This window comes from Haliaeetus albicilla, chromosome 15 (assembly GCF_947461875.1).
Source record: "Haliaeetus albicilla chromosome 15, bHalAlb1.1, whole genome shotgun sequence".
Classification (NCBI taxonomy): Eukaryota; Metazoa; Chordata; class Aves; order Accipitriformes; family Accipitridae; genus Haliaeetus; species Haliaeetus albicilla.
In genome coordinates, this window is record NC_091497.1 from 8,606,433 (window position 1) to 8,623,911 (window position 17,479).

Below are 17,479 nucleotides of genomic sequence, written 5' to 3' on the forward strand. Positions count from 1 at the left end.
TTACTGCACTGAGACTAATTTTTTTTGTCAAAGCTATAGTTTGATATTTAAAGTTTTTATATGCATAATTACTTTATCTTCTTATTTAATTGTTTGCTAATTCTGAAACATGACTTTCAAGTGGCTTAGTCTGAATCTGTAAATGCAAGGTTGATGTTTTTTATTCTGGGGATCTTTTTTCAGGCTGAAAACGCACTGGCTGCAGTGCCAGAGGAGAGTCGCTCTGAGGGAAAAATAAACTTTAAGGTTTACAGAAAATATTTCACTGCAGGAGCAAACTACTTTGTGATTTTCATACTTGTAGTATTCAATATTTTGGCACAGGTAAGTTGTTGGGAGCTGCAAATAATACTGAATGTATTTTGGGGTTGCCTTTTTTCTTTTTCTTTTTTTTTTTTTTCCTTTTTAACATAATGTATGCTTGTTACTGTGATGTTTCATCTAAAATGTTTGGGAGCATGGTGTTCTTTAATAATTTTGTAGTGTACTCGATCAAATTTTACACATCAGCATGGAGTTTTCGTACAGCATTTAGATGTCTTGCACTGATCCTTATTTCAACAGTTTTAATACTTCAGTAAAATAATTTTACCGGCAGCGTGGCAGAGAAATTATAAGCCAGTCTAATTTTTGGAGATAGAGAACAAAATCATAAGGTGTATGAAGTAGTGTTTAACAAATCTGAACAGTCACTATATTTCCAGTTGAGGAGAGTAAAGAGATTTACTGGGTTTGGAAGAACAGAGTCTGATAGAAGTGTTAAAAGAAAAATTTGTCTGCTGATAAGTGCAGGTTATGAGAAGGGCTAGAAGGAGGGTCACTGTTTAGCAGAGGAAAGTGAGGTAGAGAATAGGCAAATACTGTGTGTAAAGCAGACTGTAGCAGGTATGTAAAAGAATTTTTAAATAAGGAGAATGATTTTGAAACTCTACTGAAAGAAATGGTGAGCTGAGAAAGCTGCGTGAAGATAGCTTATTGCCTTTTTCTCTGTTTCCTGCTGAGACAGCTTAAATTCATTTCATGGAAATGATTGGTTTTGAGTGTAAAAAATAATCTATATATTTATGTTACTTCCTTTTTGGTTGTCCTTGAATTGGGTCTGTTGGAAAGAAATCTGAGCAAGATCAAATCTCTGCAGTAGACTGCCCAGAACTTTAAATTCATGTGGACAGAGGTGTATTTTGAGATAAATAACCCTGTTACTAGTTTGTAGTCACCTCTTGGCACAGAAGGAAGGTGGCAGTAGGAGTTTTTCCCTCCCTCTCTTCTCTCATCCTCCTTCAACCCTGTTTCTGGTAATTATCTCCTGTAAACACAAATTTCTGGATTGGTAACATCAGAAAGTTTGTTAATCAAAAAGCATTTTGGAATATCTCTAGTAGCGAATTTAGGAACTGAAGAAATGAGTTCTTTAATGTGCAATTAACATGCATTAGGAAGAGCTACTGTATTTTGTTTGCTTAAGTGTATTGCTTTCCTTTAGTTTGCTATCATGTAAGGTAATTTAAGGTAACTTCTTTCTTTGTAGAGGGTTCTAATGCACCTTCTAATGTGCTTTGCAAATTGCTGCTGGTCTTGAAAGACTGGATTGCAAGCTTTCCTGAATATGTGATGTTTTCCCAGAGAACATGAAAGAATAGCAAGGAAATTTAATTTTCTAATGTTTTTTTCATTTTGTGAGATGATTCTTGTATTTGCCTCTTTTACTCAAGGTGGCATACGTGCTCCAGGACTGGTGGCTTTCTTACTGGTAAGTTGATGATAATAACTGGTCAGTCATTTCTGCCTTTTCAGTCAAGTGCTGTTTGTCTAATAGAAATCAGTGCTGTATAGGTGGTGGTGTTCCCTGTTCTAGGAAACTTCAGAATATGGTTGATCTTTTTCTGATCTTCACTCATTTTGTGTGTGGAAAAAAATTTAAACTCTATGCCGAAGTGTAGCCTGTAATAGCTTCTACTCACGGTGTGATGCTTGACAACATCAGTTCATGGGATCTTTTGAACTAAAGATTTCAACAGAGTTGAATCTAGAAACAGTTAAACATACTCATGAATATTTGCAGAATGTGATTTAATGATCGTTATCTTCTGTATGCATTTCCACAGGGCAAATCATCAAGAAAAGTTGAACATCACAACAAATGGAGATAATGGAACAAATGAGACTGAACATCTAGACCTTAACTTTTATTTGGGAATTTACGCAGGTAATTACACATGCATGTGTGTCTGTCTAAAGAACTATTTATTATCTGACCTATTACAGTAAACAGTTTTGAGAGGTGTGAAACAATGGCAATGTGGGGAACTGTGATTTCAAGCAGTAACTGAGTAATGTCTTAACAGATTAGGAGCCTCAGTCTTGCCTCCTGACTAAATTAATTGGGATAAATAAAATAAAATCTAACGAAAGAAACAGGTTGAATGCAGACTCTTAATTTGCTTTGCTTGGATTTTGGAAAGAAAACTAGGAATTGAGTATTCAAAAAGTCAGTCACTGTAAGGTTGTGGTTATTGTCTCTACTAATAGGTCATTGAGCTAAATCTTCAGTCATTATATGGATGGGCAAGAGGGATTAGAAATGGATCTTCATTCTGCGCTGTTCTAAAACTTGGCATGGCTTCACTCCTTCTGAAGTGCCATAGCAAAAGAACCAGTTTTTAAAAAGTATCCTAGATGGGTATGCAAAGCAGGATGTTAAAAAACATTTCAATAGGTAGTCATATGCTTCTGAATATCCAGAAAAGGGCATTGATCCTTGTGTTCAGGCATCCAAACATCTTGAAATACTGCTCTGAAATGTAGTAAAAATTGGCATAGAAAAAGCATGTGTAGAAATATGCTCTCAGACTCTGCTATTTAGCACTCCTAGTGATGTACAGTTTTGTATGGCATGGTAATTTCTTGATGGAGATGTAAATGATAGGTCTGAGAATACTAGAAGAATATGCATTGAATGTTTTCAGAAACATGTCTCTTGGGTGAGAGGCTGGGTGGAGGATTTTTTGTTTGGGTTTTTTTCAGGAATCCACATGATCGAAGTGCTTGACAGAAAACATTGTGCTTGGCCTGGGAAGCAACAGTTTAGGAGCCAGATAAACTTGGCTCTTATTTTCTCTGTGTAATGTCTTATTTCATGAGCTGTTCCAATGGACTGCACAGTATGATTAAGTGTGGAAAACTTGGCTTTCTCTGACCATATAACCTAAACCACGTTATGGAAAATTTTATCCTTTAAGGCAAATGTTGTTCTAGATAGCAGAACAGCAAAAGTTACCTTTATATTGAAATGTTTGGATGGCTTAGTGAGATATTTGCAATAGCTGAACAGACAGCATTGAGTTACCTACACAAAATTGTAAGTCAAGTTGAGAAAGTTATAAAAAGATAGTACACTTCATATGAAGCACATAATCTACCTTACCTTTTTCTATAACATCTGAAACTGTATAAAATAACTGAGTGTTTTTATTTCTGATTCTCAATGTTTGGAAAAAGAAAAAAATCACCATGGTAGTACCTTCCTAGTCCTTGTTGTTTCTGTGAGACAAAAAGTTAGAAGACTAAAATTTCTGTTTATGGGAAACATCATTGGCCAGAACTGAGGTACCAGTTCCACACCTTTTCTATAAAGTGAACATGCAAAGTCTTTGGCTCTCTTATACTGACGTGGTAAGCTTGTAAACGGGGAAAGCAGAAGCCTTTGGTGTGAGACAGACCAGGTGAAGGACTTGAAAGTAAGTCTCATTCCTCCCCCTTGTCCCCAGTCATTGGGTCTTTTCAGGTGATTCGTTTGGTGAGGGTCATGCCAGCAGCTTCCTGTGGCTTCCAAGCCTGATTGAAGTTGTACAGAAACGTGGGGTTCCCAGGACATGGTCCCTCTGCTCCCATCGCTCCCACGGACTGCTGTTAGGCATGGGCTCTGCCACAGCCGCCTGCTTAGTATCTCTTCCGTTCCCTTTTTGCATGACCCAGCTTTCCTGTTTGGGTACGTGCAGTTACTCTTGGAAAAGTTTTCTTTTACCTGGCCTTGAGTATAGCAGTCATGACAAGGCAAACAAGCTCTCATCCCAACCATGTGCTCTTTTCTTAAAAAGAGCACCACACAGAACATGGGCAATAAACTGCAAGCAGACAAATGAAATAGTAATACCTTTTCTTGCATCCTTGGAGGATACAGTAGTAAGCAGGATGGAATAACTGGTTGACTTAACCACTTCATATAATTTAAAACCTCACTCTTTCCCACTGTTACTATAGCTCTACCTGAATTGCATCCAGTTTTAACCTGTCCTTAGAATAGGCAATGTTTTATGTTGATTGTTAGGGTCTAACTTAAGGGTGTCCTCAAGGCCTGAGCATCTGGGCTTGTGGTGGCTGTGCTTAGTTTCTAGAGCAGATCACCTGGAATCTGGAAGCACTGCCAAATGTAAGGTTAACACCTTCACTGTTCGCCTTCATTGACTGGGAATTTGGGCAGCCACATTAAAGATTACACACAGCAAATAGAGCAGCAGCAATTTCATCATTCTTTGTTTCCATCTTTTGCCCTGTAGCACCCCTGTCTTGTACGTGGAGATGTGCCCAGGAGAAAGTCAAACAGTCTGCAGACCGATTCCCTAGAAGGGCTCTATTTCACGTGGCATAAGGGATGCATCTTAAACTATGTTAAAGAAATACACATAATTTCAATGATTTGATGTGGTTTACAAGGGGAAGAGTGGCATGAGTGGTTTGGGCTGATTGAGAATAACTCAAGGTTGTCTCTAAATAGCCGTGTATATATTACTTGGTTAATACCTGCTGGCAAATGTTGAATCTTCACAGTGACCTCTGCAAGCCACAATTATACATGGCACTGTGAAATGAATTTCTTAGCAGAGCTGTTATGCAGAAGGTTTTAATACAGATTTATTTCATGGGTTAACAGACATTTCCTACATTTCTATAAAGTACCAATATTTCAAACCAAAAAAGAGCAATTGTTTAAATTGATGATATGATAGTAACTGAAGCTAGTGACAAATATAAGGTGTCTATATTCTGTGCTCAGTCTGAGTCTCTAAGCTTAAGTTTGGATTCTTGCTATATACAGAGGTCAACAAAATTTGGTTTTAGTTCAGTTTTATTTTTAAATTATTTTCCTTGTGAAAGATCCATATCTGTATGCATGCTTTGTCTGTGTTTTTTTTAATTTCAGGTTTAACGGTGGCTACAATACTGTTTGGCATAGTAAGAAGTCTTTTGGTGTTTCAAGTTCTTGTTAATTCTGGTCAGACGTTGCACAACAAAATGTTTCAATCCATTTTGAAAGCTCCCGTCTTGTTTTTTGACAGAAATCCTATAGGTAAGTTTAATAGTAAAAAACCCCTTAACATTTAATGTACCTCATTGATTATGCTAACTATACTATTTCTGGGCAATTATGATTTATAGTATTTTTGCACATTTGTGGTTTTTTTTTTTTGCTACTTTTACTTAAAACCTTTAAATTTAACAGTGTGGTCTTTAAAAGTCAGAATGTTGGCTGCTTATTGAAGGTTGATCTTACTCTCTTCAAATGCATTCTACAGAAAAATGAATTACATGTGGCTTTGGTGGTGTACATTGACCTGCTAGTTGCACTGCTGTTCTGATTCAGTTACACAGGGGTTTCTTCCATATGCTGAATGTATATGCATGCATTTTGTGCATGCACTTTGAAAGCTTAACCCCAACAATTATTTGCCCTTTTAAAAGATAATTTTAAGCATGTATGGTAATTCACAGTTTTGAGAAACTGTGTAGCTTACTATCCTTCCAGAATGCACAAAAGCTTAAAGCATGCAATTTAAAACTGTAATCCAGATCCTTATGTTCTTCAAAAGAAACAAGAGAGAAGCTGGAGCAGAGTGAAGAGAGTGGGGAAGTGTGGTGGTACAGATTTACTAGCCAGTCTTACATGAGAAACAGAAATCTGATGGTCTTCGCTCCCTTGAAGAAAAGGAACATAGGCTTGTTCTCATAGTTCCAGAAGCCATTTCATGATTGTAAGGATATATATAGGAATGGCTTTATTGTGTCAGAGAAATTAGTAATATTTTCAGGAAGAAAAAAAACTTATGTGGAGAAAAGGTTTATGTCCATAATATAATGAATGAAACGTGTAATTTCTCCCTTAGAAAAAAACCCTACAACTGCAGAAGTTTAAGGCAGTGTTATATGGTCTGCTTGTACTGTGAGTCTGTGGTAGTGCAAATTCAAGGCCAATGCAAAGAATTAGAAGTGAAGCCATAAGCTCAGCACACAGGTTAGTGGAGGGCTAGTGAGAGCACATACATCAGAAAAAAATCGTAGTACTGATGGGGGTTGTTGTCAGATAGGCAGGGATTTTCCTCCTCTTTCTCTCTCTCCTTTTTTTTTTTTTGGGGGGGGGAGTTGTGTGTGTGTGTGTGTGTGCAGCATGTGCAGTAACTGTATTTTTGAGGGAATACATAATCATCTTGTAAGAATGCCCGTAAAGCTGGCTCATCATAACAAACTAAGAACTACAGAGTAAATATCAGGGACAATATAGAGTAATAAATAACAGTTTGCTTTGTAACATACTGTGAAGCTCAAATTAGTAGTGCTTTGTAAAAGTGACATTCATAAAACCTGCCTATTGCTGGTATTCACACACTGTCGTGACTTACAGATGTGTGTTTCTATTTATCAGCAGATATTTTATAAAAGAAGATTAACTTCAGTATGCATATGTTTCTTTCCCTTCATCTTTCTTTTGGTCATGGTAGCATGCAAAGGTACTGCTGTTCTGATCTATACATCTTTTGAAAAAGGAAAAAAGAAAAGGGAAAAGATGACATGTGAGAAGATGCTCTTGTTCAGAACTGCTACATGGTGCAGTTCTGAAATTCTGGTTTTAACATCTCTGTTTCATTGTCTGATTTATGTCCGTGTTTTATTGTGTATTTATCTTTTAGAACTTCAGATGCTATTTTTTTGCATTGGGGTGAGATTTGTTTAAGTAAAGTCTTTTTCTATTTTTTCTTTTTTTTTTTCTTTATTTTTTTAGTATGCCTTACTGTGAAAGACACACTAAAAAGAAATGGAAATTATTAAAGGCTCCTTTTTCTAGGGTTGTGATTGTAATAGCCAAGCCAAACTGTCAGATATCATATCCCATATTAGTAAAGCTGATATTGCAGTGTCAGATCTGTCATTTAAGTGTCCAGCATGTTCTCAGTATTTGTGTGAGGTCGCTAAGACCTTAGCAGAAGCAATTGCTGAACTGACTTTTGCTGGTTTATTTATCAAAAAATAATCAGCAATTAAAAAATGCCACAGTCAGTATTTTGAACACATGGTGATCCATGTTCCAAAGTCAAGGAAGGAAACTTAAGTAAATAGACATCCCGAGCTCTCGATAGTTCTTACTGGGGGAAACAGACTAATGAGCAGCATCAGGGAGTCGACATTAGGAAATGGAAATACGTGGTGAATCATGACATGTCTGTCAGCTCCCAACAGCGTAGATCCAATCAGTCATGGTGAATAAATGAGATGACTTATTTCTAAAAAAATTATGCTTTGTGAATCAGTTTAGGCATGAGCCCAAGATCGCTCTTTACAGATTGCATTAGCAATATATAGGGAGGGGAAGGTTGTAAAGGGAATAGTAACGAGCATCTTACCTAGATGATACAAGAATTTAAATGTATTTTTGGAACCTGGATTACATAGCAGAGACAGAAGAGGAATACGAGGACCCCTCTCCTTTCTCCCTTCCCACCCCAAAGTATTTGTATGTACACAGATTTTGCCTCTCTGTAATTTGGCATAGATCTAAAAATAGTTATAAATTACTGTCTCTTTCTTTCTTAAGCACTTAACACTATTGAGCTGATGATCCTAAGTGACTAAAGCTTATTGTGTTATCCAGCATTCAGAAAGAATGATCAGGTATTTATGACTGAAATTCAAATTTATCAGCAGATATCTATGCAGCATCACTTAAATAGCTATAGCGAAAGCTTGATGGGAAGTTAAAGATTAAGTGGTTGTATTTGGGGCTTTATCACATCTGACTTGTCTGTGTTTGTTGACAGAACTTGGTTGTTTTTTGGAGTGTCGAATTCGACTCTCTTGAAACTTTCTTTGCTCTTCTATCCATCTCCCAGTAAGCGAATTGCATGCATGTCGAGGTATCTGTAAGGAGGAAAACGTGGGCTTTTTCTACTTCATAGTGAATGCTTTATATATTCCTCTTCGTGTGTCACTTGCAGGAATAAAAGGGTTGATTTCTGTGTACATCTAGCACAAGAGGGCAGCATGATCTGTTTTATCCCAGTTTAGCATTAAAACAGCTTGTCAGAAGGATAACAAAATTTATCTGTTATGTTTTTAGAGATGCAATTTGAGGAGTGAATTTTCAACCTCTCCACTGAGCAATAGTAATGTGGTTCCGTTCAGTTGTCCTCATTATCTGCAAGTATAATATTTTCTCTTAATCTTCTACACAGTAAGCTTTTCAGCTTCATGTGATGCTGAGTTCAGGAACTTTGTTGGCTTTGTAATAAGTGGCCAAAAGTCAGATAACCCTGTAGAGTCTGATGCGTTGGTCCCGTCAAGGAGACCTCCTTCAGCCGTTATTCCTTTTAATTTCTTTTTCAAGATGTTTGTAACATTTCAAAACAAATTTGATAGGAAGCTGGGTAAAAGGGACCAGGACTTCAGCACCAATTACTTGAATTGGGAGTTCCCTCTTTTGATATTAGTTTCTTATTGATAGTTTAGGAGATCCTAGTTTTGACAAGCTTCAGGATTTGATTCAAGATTACTTGCTTAGCTTGTAAATGAATTGTTCCTTTCTGGGATTTGGGGACAGAGATTTCTTTAGAGGAGGGATGCTAATGTATAACTGCATCACTTCCAGTAATGGTAGTTTTAGTGGAGATCGTGTGTAATTTTGAATTGCATTGAGTTTAGGAAACTGAAACTTGCTGCTGCTGTGCTGATGGGTGCTATAAGACGAATGAATGATATGCATGAATTTGTTCAGATAAAATAAGACTCTCTTCCCCCTCCAGAGATCTGTCTAAAATTCATATTGAACCAGAACCACTACAGAATACATATGAAAATCTAGCTCTTTTTTATTTTCTTTTTTTTTTTTTAAATTCTGAATTGTATCTCTCCAAATTCTTGATTCTGACAGTTCATAGAAAGAGGAGAAATATTTTGGCAGACCTTACAGCATTTCTGGCCTTTCTAGAAACAGAAAGCACTAAATTGTGTGATGGTTGTCCTCTACCTGTTAAATTAGCAGATCCCCCCCCCCCCCCCCCATAAATGCTTTGTGGAAGCATTAAATAAAATTGATCTCTTTGGGTGCTTACCTAGACTTTGAGATTTGACCAGGTTCTAAAGAGAAATATTTTCCTGTTTTGGCAGCCAGAAATGACATGCTGAACTGATAGCTAATAGCAGCACATAAAAGCAAGCTCCAAATATTAAAAAGATAAAAATGTGAAAGAAAGCTGTTGTTATAATGAAGAGTTTGTTTTTCTTTAAGGCATAAGGATTTTAATTATGGTGTTCATAAATCAAGTGTTGAAACACCTATAATTTGACAGAGAAAGTTTCTTTATAGGATTAAAAGCATGTTCATCAATGCACAAATGCCTATCTGCGTTTTATCTGACAGAAGCGTCAAATGTTAAAGTGTTTAAACTATATAATATTTGCAACAAATATGATATTTCAGCAGTCTGAAAATTACAATGCTGATAATGAGGTTGTTAAATTATACTCTATCAGTTGGATAGTGAAACTGCTCTAGTTAGCGTACATTAATGTATGCTTGTTCACACAAGTGATTCTGCTGAACAAGTAGCATGTTCAAACAAGAAATACTGGTCTTTAAACCCTGTGATTTACAGTAGGTGGTGTTTTGGCATATCATGCAGTTAACAAGGCAAAGCTTCATGTTAAAATATTTCGTTCGTAGTCTCATTCATCACTGATATAAATATTCAGTAGCGATGCCAGAAAATGTATTGTATTCCTGTTTGACTCAATGACTCAATTGCTTTCTTTTTTTCGGAAACAAGATCTATGCTATCTTTCTGATGCAGTTTTCAGATATTTCCTTGTGGTCAAGATGAATTCTGTGGGATTGTGAAAAACTATACCAGCTCTTTTGACAGCTTTCATGTTCTCTTAAGCTAATACAAAAAAATATGTTGTCCTTAAAGCAGCAGAGGCTTTGTTTTTGACTCTCTGTGCCAAGCTCTAAAGCACGTTCACGTGTGTGCAGGTTTGTTAGTTTATGTTGAAAAGAAGTCCCTATAGGACAGTCTTTTGTTGTGAAATAAAAACACAGATTCTCTCTTCCATGTTGGTAATCACTTGCATTTGTTGTTATTAAGATGGCAACACAATAGGTTCCATCAATCATCAAGATCCTTAACAACCGCACAATGTTGTAAATATTATGTTTGGGTGTTTGAGTGGAACAGCTCGTCACTGAAGTAGGTGTGGTAATGAAAACCTGTTAGGTTGCTACATGTGTTTAAAAAAAAAAACCAACACAAACCACAACTTTAATGTTTTTTCATATAACAATGGCGATATGTACTTTAAACCTTATCAGGATGTGATTATTAAATGACATTTTGTGGGAGTTGCTCATTTACTCTTAGTATTATCATGGCTTTTGTTAAAAGTTTAAGTAGTCTTACGCTTCTACGTATTTTATCAGCATTATGATTCTGTCAGGAACCTTATAAAGTTGATTGCTATAGGAGTAGTCTTTAAAGTTAGTAAATAGTACTCTGGAGTTATGTTTACATTTATTATCTATTAGCATAACTCAATTCAATGCTATTCTATTTTTCTTGCAATAATAATTGAATGAAACTTGGCCGTAAACTGATGAGACAAGCCCATTACATTTTCAGTTCACGGAGTCAGTGCTCACCCTATTTACGCTTAATATGGGAGATAAAATTAAAAGGTTTACGGAAAACCTGTTTGTAGGAGGGGACGAGACATTATTTGATAGGGAAATAGCGTGAAGCTTGTACTGACAACCACTTCCAAGTACAGTCTCCTGCTTTCCTGGCACAAGATTTCATGTCCCTTCACAGAGATTTTCTATCTTCTTCACATTAAGATCCCCTGGTGGGGAAAATGGCCTGCTGCGAAACTCATTTCTGACCATATGCTGACCTGCCCAGATACTGCAAAGTCTAGTTTTTTCATTTGCTAAAGCAACTAGAGAGAGAGCTGCTCTCGCCCCACCTCAGCTGAGCAAAAAGGAGGCATGGAGGAGTCGACCAAGACAGAGAAACCTAATTAAAAGTATTGGCTTTAGAAGACTGAACAGAAGCTGTTCAGAGACATATCGTTCCTGCAAGTGTAGCGGGAAAGTAAAAACACAGTTATGTTTTAGTCTTGCATAGATGGCAGACTATTTTGATGAGATTTCTGGCAAGAAGGAAGGAAATGTTGGTTGGAGACACTTGAAAACAGAGGGAGAGACTGCAATAATATCGATGAAAAAAAACTGCAAGGGGCTTAAAAAGAGGGCCTAGCTGAGGTGGTGCAGCTGCAAATAAGCTTTTGAAGATAATATGAAGGATGAGAGGGGTTTTTTGGGTTTGATATTAACTATTTTAATTTTTTTTTTTTTTTTTTTGCTATTTTTAATCTGCTTAAAAATTGCTGGATGCTGCTGTGACTGCTGTGGATAGCGGGGATTGGAGGCACTATATCGATGGGACCTCCTCTCTTGCTCTTCATGGGTGCTTGTTCTGGGTGGGAAATGAGTTGGGTTTTTTTGAGAAAGGCAGAAAAACTCACCAAAACCCCACTTTCATTCCACCTTGGAACAAGGCAGAAGCATTTCCAAAAAAAATTGTTTTGGGGAGGTGCAGGGCAGGGATAATGAATAGCCAGGTGGTGAGAGCACGTATGTGGAACGTGGGGAAGGCAGCCCAGGTCTTCCCCTCTCTGATTTAATGTGGGCCTTGAACACATGGCTCCCCCATCCCAGGTGAAAGCCCTACACATCAGGCTTTTGGCTCTTCTGGGCTCTTTCCTCTGCCATAACCTTTCATTGCTGTCTCTTACGGACACACAGACACAGTTAGACCACTCTGGTGTTTGCAGAAAAAACAGCCCACTTCGGTGTGTTGGTTTTTTAGGGTTTTTTTGTTGTGGTTTTTTTTTAATCTGAATGGCTGTAAATTAAAATAAAAGGAATACTATCACAGTGCAAACTCATTTCATGAGCACTGTTCTGCTTTATACTGCACAGAAATCTTTCTCCCAGATGATCCTAGGTAATCTGCACTGCAGCATCTGGGTGAATTAATTAGTCTTTTTTTTTTTCTCCTCAGATTGCCAGCATCTTGCAGATTATGCAACAAGTGAAGATTAGTTTGTGCCTGTGGTGATCTTGGAGAGTGTTTGGAAACAAAAGGCACTTCTTGATCCAAAATTAAAATTTTAGTGTAGAAAAGAATGGATGTTTTATGTGAATCTGCCTGTTCTGGCAATCCAGAATAAAAAACAAAGGATAGAAATCAACAGTTAGGGAAGCGGAGGTATTGAATCAAGCTCAACTTTAATGTGCTCTTCAGTTTAAAAACTACAAACTTGATAGAGTTAATTACTGAGCTATTTGCGAATAGTACAAGACAACATTACTTGCTTGCTTCCACCCTCTCTTCCTCAGGTGTTATTTTTTTCTGTCAGAATCACTTTGTCAGAGGCTTTTTGTTATGTATTCAGGTGAATACATATGCAGGACCTCCTTCAGGTTTTGATTTCTGATGTCATTTGATGCAAGATAATGTTATATTTGGAGGAGGCAGCATTATGACAAGGTGTATATGTTGACAGCTACCAGTCTTAAGAGAGCTTTACAACGTATTTTAAAATAGCATCAAGCATACAAAGAACTTTTTTTTAACTAGTTACTGGACAATAGTACTGTAATTACAGTAGTAGTATGTAAGGACATTAATTATTGCTTGTGGCAATACCAATCTTCAGGTAGGTAGCTTGAAACTACAAACTGCAGGTTCATGGAGGTTTCTTTTAATGTTCATTTAAATTTGGGCTCTGGTTGAACATTTTCCTAGGTAATTCTCATTTGCATCTTTTGTTTCCATAGCTTTTGATTTTGGCTTGAGCAGAGTATTTAGTTGTGGTGGTCCCTAACGAGAGGTTGTGGAGTGAGGAGACTTCTGAAATGTCTGGAGAAGCTGAGGCTGCTTTAGCTGTTACTCACCTAATACTGGGTAGGAAGTTGTATTCACAGAGCCAGCATGCGAAGCAAGTGGACTGGTATACGGGAGAAAGTCAAAGTCTTCATTCTCAACTGTTTGGTTCAGAGTAGAAGTGCGTTGTATACTGAGGGGGTTTGGTTTTGTGTTGGACTTTTCACTGCTGTAGAAGACTCACAAATGACTACCGACCTGCTCGTTTGTCTTCTAGTTGTAGCATCCCCTCATCCTTCCTCATTGGCCAGTTAAAAAAAGAATATAGATGTCACTAATACTGCTCGAACTTAAGCTTTTATCATGTGCTGCTTGTGCAACATTTATGACATTTGTAAACTCAAAGGAAGTTTAAAGTTAAACTTCTCAGAAGTTCGTGGGTTTTCTGTCCACCGGCACGGTCCTTGTCAGTTTTCATCCATTCTGTACCTGAATTTATCCTCTGCTTTCTGTGTCTGGGAATGCCACTCTTCCATCTCCCTCAATCCCTTTACACTGTCTTCTGCATGTGGCCTGCCCTCTTTCAAGTATAAATCTTCGCTAGCCTGTGTTAGTGTTGGGGCACAGAGTGCAGAATAACCTGAAGGCGCGTGGAAAACTGAGAAGGTGAAGATTTAGCACATGGACATTATTGTTGATAATTATAAGGTATAATGGATGGTAGATAGATGGCCTAACTCTTCCTCAGTTTTCTTTTTATCAGATGTGATGAGATTTCTCTGTGTGTGTGGTAAACCTGTTTTTTTCCCAATGAAGTTATTGTCTGTTTAATATGCAAATGATGCAATGCAGAATATTGCAAATTCGTGCGTAGGCAAGAAGAAAACCCTGTGCTTTGTGGTAAGTTTCCCTTCATCGGGAATACGTGTTCCTTTGTCCCTGCATGTATTCATTTCTCAGTGTGTGTGGTGTGGTTCCAGTGTTCATCAGTTTGAATGTTCACAACCCAAAATAGATACAGTTCAGTCTAAATTTTCAGGCAAAGTTCCTACATCTGTTTCTAAGATGTCATAAGTGATTTCTCATACAGGAATACTGTTTCTGCCCCATCCTTTGTAGGACATGCCCAGAGGACAGTAAGTGTTAGATGCTGGGGGCATTTGCTCAGTTTGTGGGTTTTTTTTCCCCTCTCTCTCCTTTTTAATATGAACATTTAAAGCTTTAAATAAACTTTACACTATCTCATTTATCTCTTCTTCAGTACACTTATTTTATGTATATAATCTGTCATGCTGGTCTTTAGAGAGAAGGTGGTGAGTGTCTGTCTTCACTTAAAGAGATCGGGTTTAGAATGTTAAATGTTTTATGTGCAGCAATCTTCTCATTGCATGGGATAAAGAACAGTTTCAGAAGTACTGTTGCTGTCTATCACTTGTGTTTGCTTTCTCTTCCCTCTCACTGAAATAGGGGAATATATCCTTAATGCTGGGCAACTTAATGAAGAACCTTCTATTTTTATTATGACCTGTAAACATGAGTAAATCTGTGCATCACCTAATGAGATAGGAGCCCAACTTTCCTTCAGTTTACGGAAGGAGAAGCTAAAAGTGAACTGAAGTGCTGGGGTTCTATGCCTGTTCAGACCAGATTTGCTGTATGGTGCTTACTTGGTTAAGTTATTGTTAAGTATAAAGTACAAACGGCATCTTTGTTATGGTAAGATTATCCTTTCAGTAATAGAGATTAAGGGTTCAGTGAGTAAAATATACAATTTTCTGGCATAAAATAATAGAACTTCTTCAAATCCATGATTATTTTTATTTACTAGCCATTTATGATTCCAGTTTGAAGAGTATGTATAATGAGGAATGACCAGGCAAAGAAGGGTATTCACAAAGGTTAACATTAGCCTAGGCTTACCAGGTACATGATAAAGAGGCAGGCTCTTCCAGGGCATTATTGAGAGCACCAATGTTAGGCTTTTGCTCTAAATCTTGCTGGAGAAGAGCTGTCTTTGCTACCCACTACAGTGTGGAGGTTCAGGGTACCTAGCTGTCTGTGTTCTTAAGGATGAGTATCTTAAAGTCTTCAGTATTCTGAATTTACCACTAAATTTAAAAGAAAGGGAAGAACCATAATTTTAATATTTTTATATATATACACACACATATATATAAAAAATATATATTTAAAAATATATATAAAACTCATATGCTTTGCCTGATGTTAGTGTAATGCTTCTTTACTTTCTCCCTTCCTTCCTTCCCCAGTCTCCTCTTAGAATAACAATTCCCCCCCCCCAGTCTCAACAGCCAGCCAGAAGTAAACAGTTACTGTTAACCTTCCAGAATATTTCTGGTATTTCCTGACTAAAAAAAGGTAAAATGGTTTAAGGAAGAGTTGGCAGTAGTTACCTTTAGTCAGCTAATGTTCCCTTACTGTTGGAGAAAAAAAAAAATATTTGATGCTCATTTAGTACAAAAGATATCTGCAGAAAGCTCTGCAAATTGAAAGCACCAGGACTGTAAAATATAGATGGTTTTAGCTTTACAAGTGTCATCTTTTTTCTATTGAACTAACGATATACAGGGAACATTTTTTCCCCAATATTTTCAACAGAAAACTAGTTATACTAGACTTGTTCTAATATTAAGAAATCTTATCTAAGGAGGGCTTTCAAAACAAAACCAAATTTGAAAGAAAAAAGTGCCTTGAGGTTTTTATAGAGCTGACAAGTTTTAATATTCCAAATATGTAGTGACAATGATCTTTTTTCATAATTAAGCTACGAGTATGGTTTAATATTGAATTCAAGCCATTCACTAAATGCCACTTATACTTAAACCCCCCAAAATCCCCAACAGAAAAAATGGAAAAAACAATCCCAACATTTTTTTTTTAAATTGAGATAAAAAAAAATAAACTCTGCTGCACCTCAATTTAATAAGCAGTGTTGCCCAGCTACTACTGAAGGCTTACAGAACAGTGTTTAAAAGTGGTTGTTCAGAAATAAGTGTTTCTCAAAAATTATTAGGGCTTATACAGATGATTTTGTTCACCTGCTGAGTGTTTGAGAGTAGAAATGTCCAATCTGACACTTTCTAGAAGTGTGTGTTTGCTTAAAAAATAGAAACATTCCTGTGGAAAAATAGGTTTTCATTAATTGTTTTCCCATCTTAGCCACACAATAAAGCAATATTATTATGTACTTTTAATAGAGACACAAATATTTTGTGAAATGCAAAATCCCAAGTTTCTGAACTTATCTGAGATGTTTTCAGCTTAAAATGTAGTGCTGTGAGCACCACTTAATTTGTTAATACCTTTGTGCTCTGCTTCTGTTGCTCATATTTCTCATGAGATGCAAGACATTCAAATGCTTATTGACTGCTTTCTATTAATTGTGAAGTAGGCATGGAGGTGTTTTGAATAGAAGTCTTACGTATTTTTCAATTAAAAGGGCAGAAGGAGAACAAGTCAGTATTACAGTTCTTGGAAGAACAGAAGACTATATTCATTCTTTGACTCCACGAGGAGGAGGTGCAAGAATATTATCCCAGCTAGTGACCTCTAGCACTAGGATGGAATAGAACTTGCAAACTTCTTTGGGTTGTGTATGAATTACTACAAAGTAAATGTGGTGGCTTTCAGCATGGAAAAAAAAAGCTTTAAAGGCCCTTCACACCACATAGATCTGGTGTACAGCAGTGATTCGTACTTGTCTTTCATCTCATCTTTAAAGAGATGGTGGTTCTTCATAATGAAGCTTGGCCAGCAGCATAGACAAAGTATGCTGTTGGTGTAAGAGGAATTTTGGTGGGTATAATGCTTGCTCCTTAGACCAGATTTGCCTCTTGCTATATGCCTTTCTGCTGTAAAACCAAAGCAATTCAGAGAGGAAACAGAGCAAGGAAGGCAGTTATTTTAATTAGTGAATTCTAGACTATCCTCAAAGGCTCTGATACTTCCATCTAATTCAGTCTTCTGATTTCCTGTTGGTTCTTCCAAATGCTTCAGACTTACTCAGACAAAAGCCTCTTTCTTCACAATTGTCAAATTTCATTGAATCTCAAGTCTTGGTGATAGAGCTTAATTGTCAGCAAAATAAGTCTTGGTTTCTGTAAATTGTTTGATCCTCAATTGGTTTAGAAGTGACAATATACTTTATTTTAGAGGGTTTAGATATTGTTTCCATGTGGCATATGGAGCAAAGTTGGACCAACTAAAGAAATTATTTCAATTGTTTTCTGTCAGGAAGGCTTAGACAAAGA

General features: G+C 37.0%; 1 protein-coding gene across 5 annotated transcripts in view; it reads left to right on the forward strand.

Annotated features, from left to right (window-relative positions):
• ABCC4 (ATP binding cassette subfamily C member 4 (PEL blood group)) overlaps window positions 1-17,479 on the forward strand; it is a 153,890-nt gene that overhangs the window by 53,440 nt on the left and 82,971 nt on the right. For all 5 annotated transcript variants that reach the window (XR_011327895.1, XR_011327896.1, XM_069802463.1 and 2 more), the window contains exons 16-19: window positions 184-324; window positions 1,713-1,750; window positions 2,106-2,206; window positions 5,201-5,347. Coding sequence is in view for 3 of the 5 variants with exons in the window: in XM_069802463.1 (XP_069658564.1) it covers window positions 184-324; window positions 1,713-1,750; window positions 2,106-2,206; window positions 5,201-5,347 (427 nt within the window). In the remaining 2 variants the exon portion in view is untranslated. The remainder of the gene's footprint in view (window positions 1-183; window positions 325-1,712; window positions 1,751-2,105; window positions 2,207-5,200; window positions 5,348-17,479) is intronic.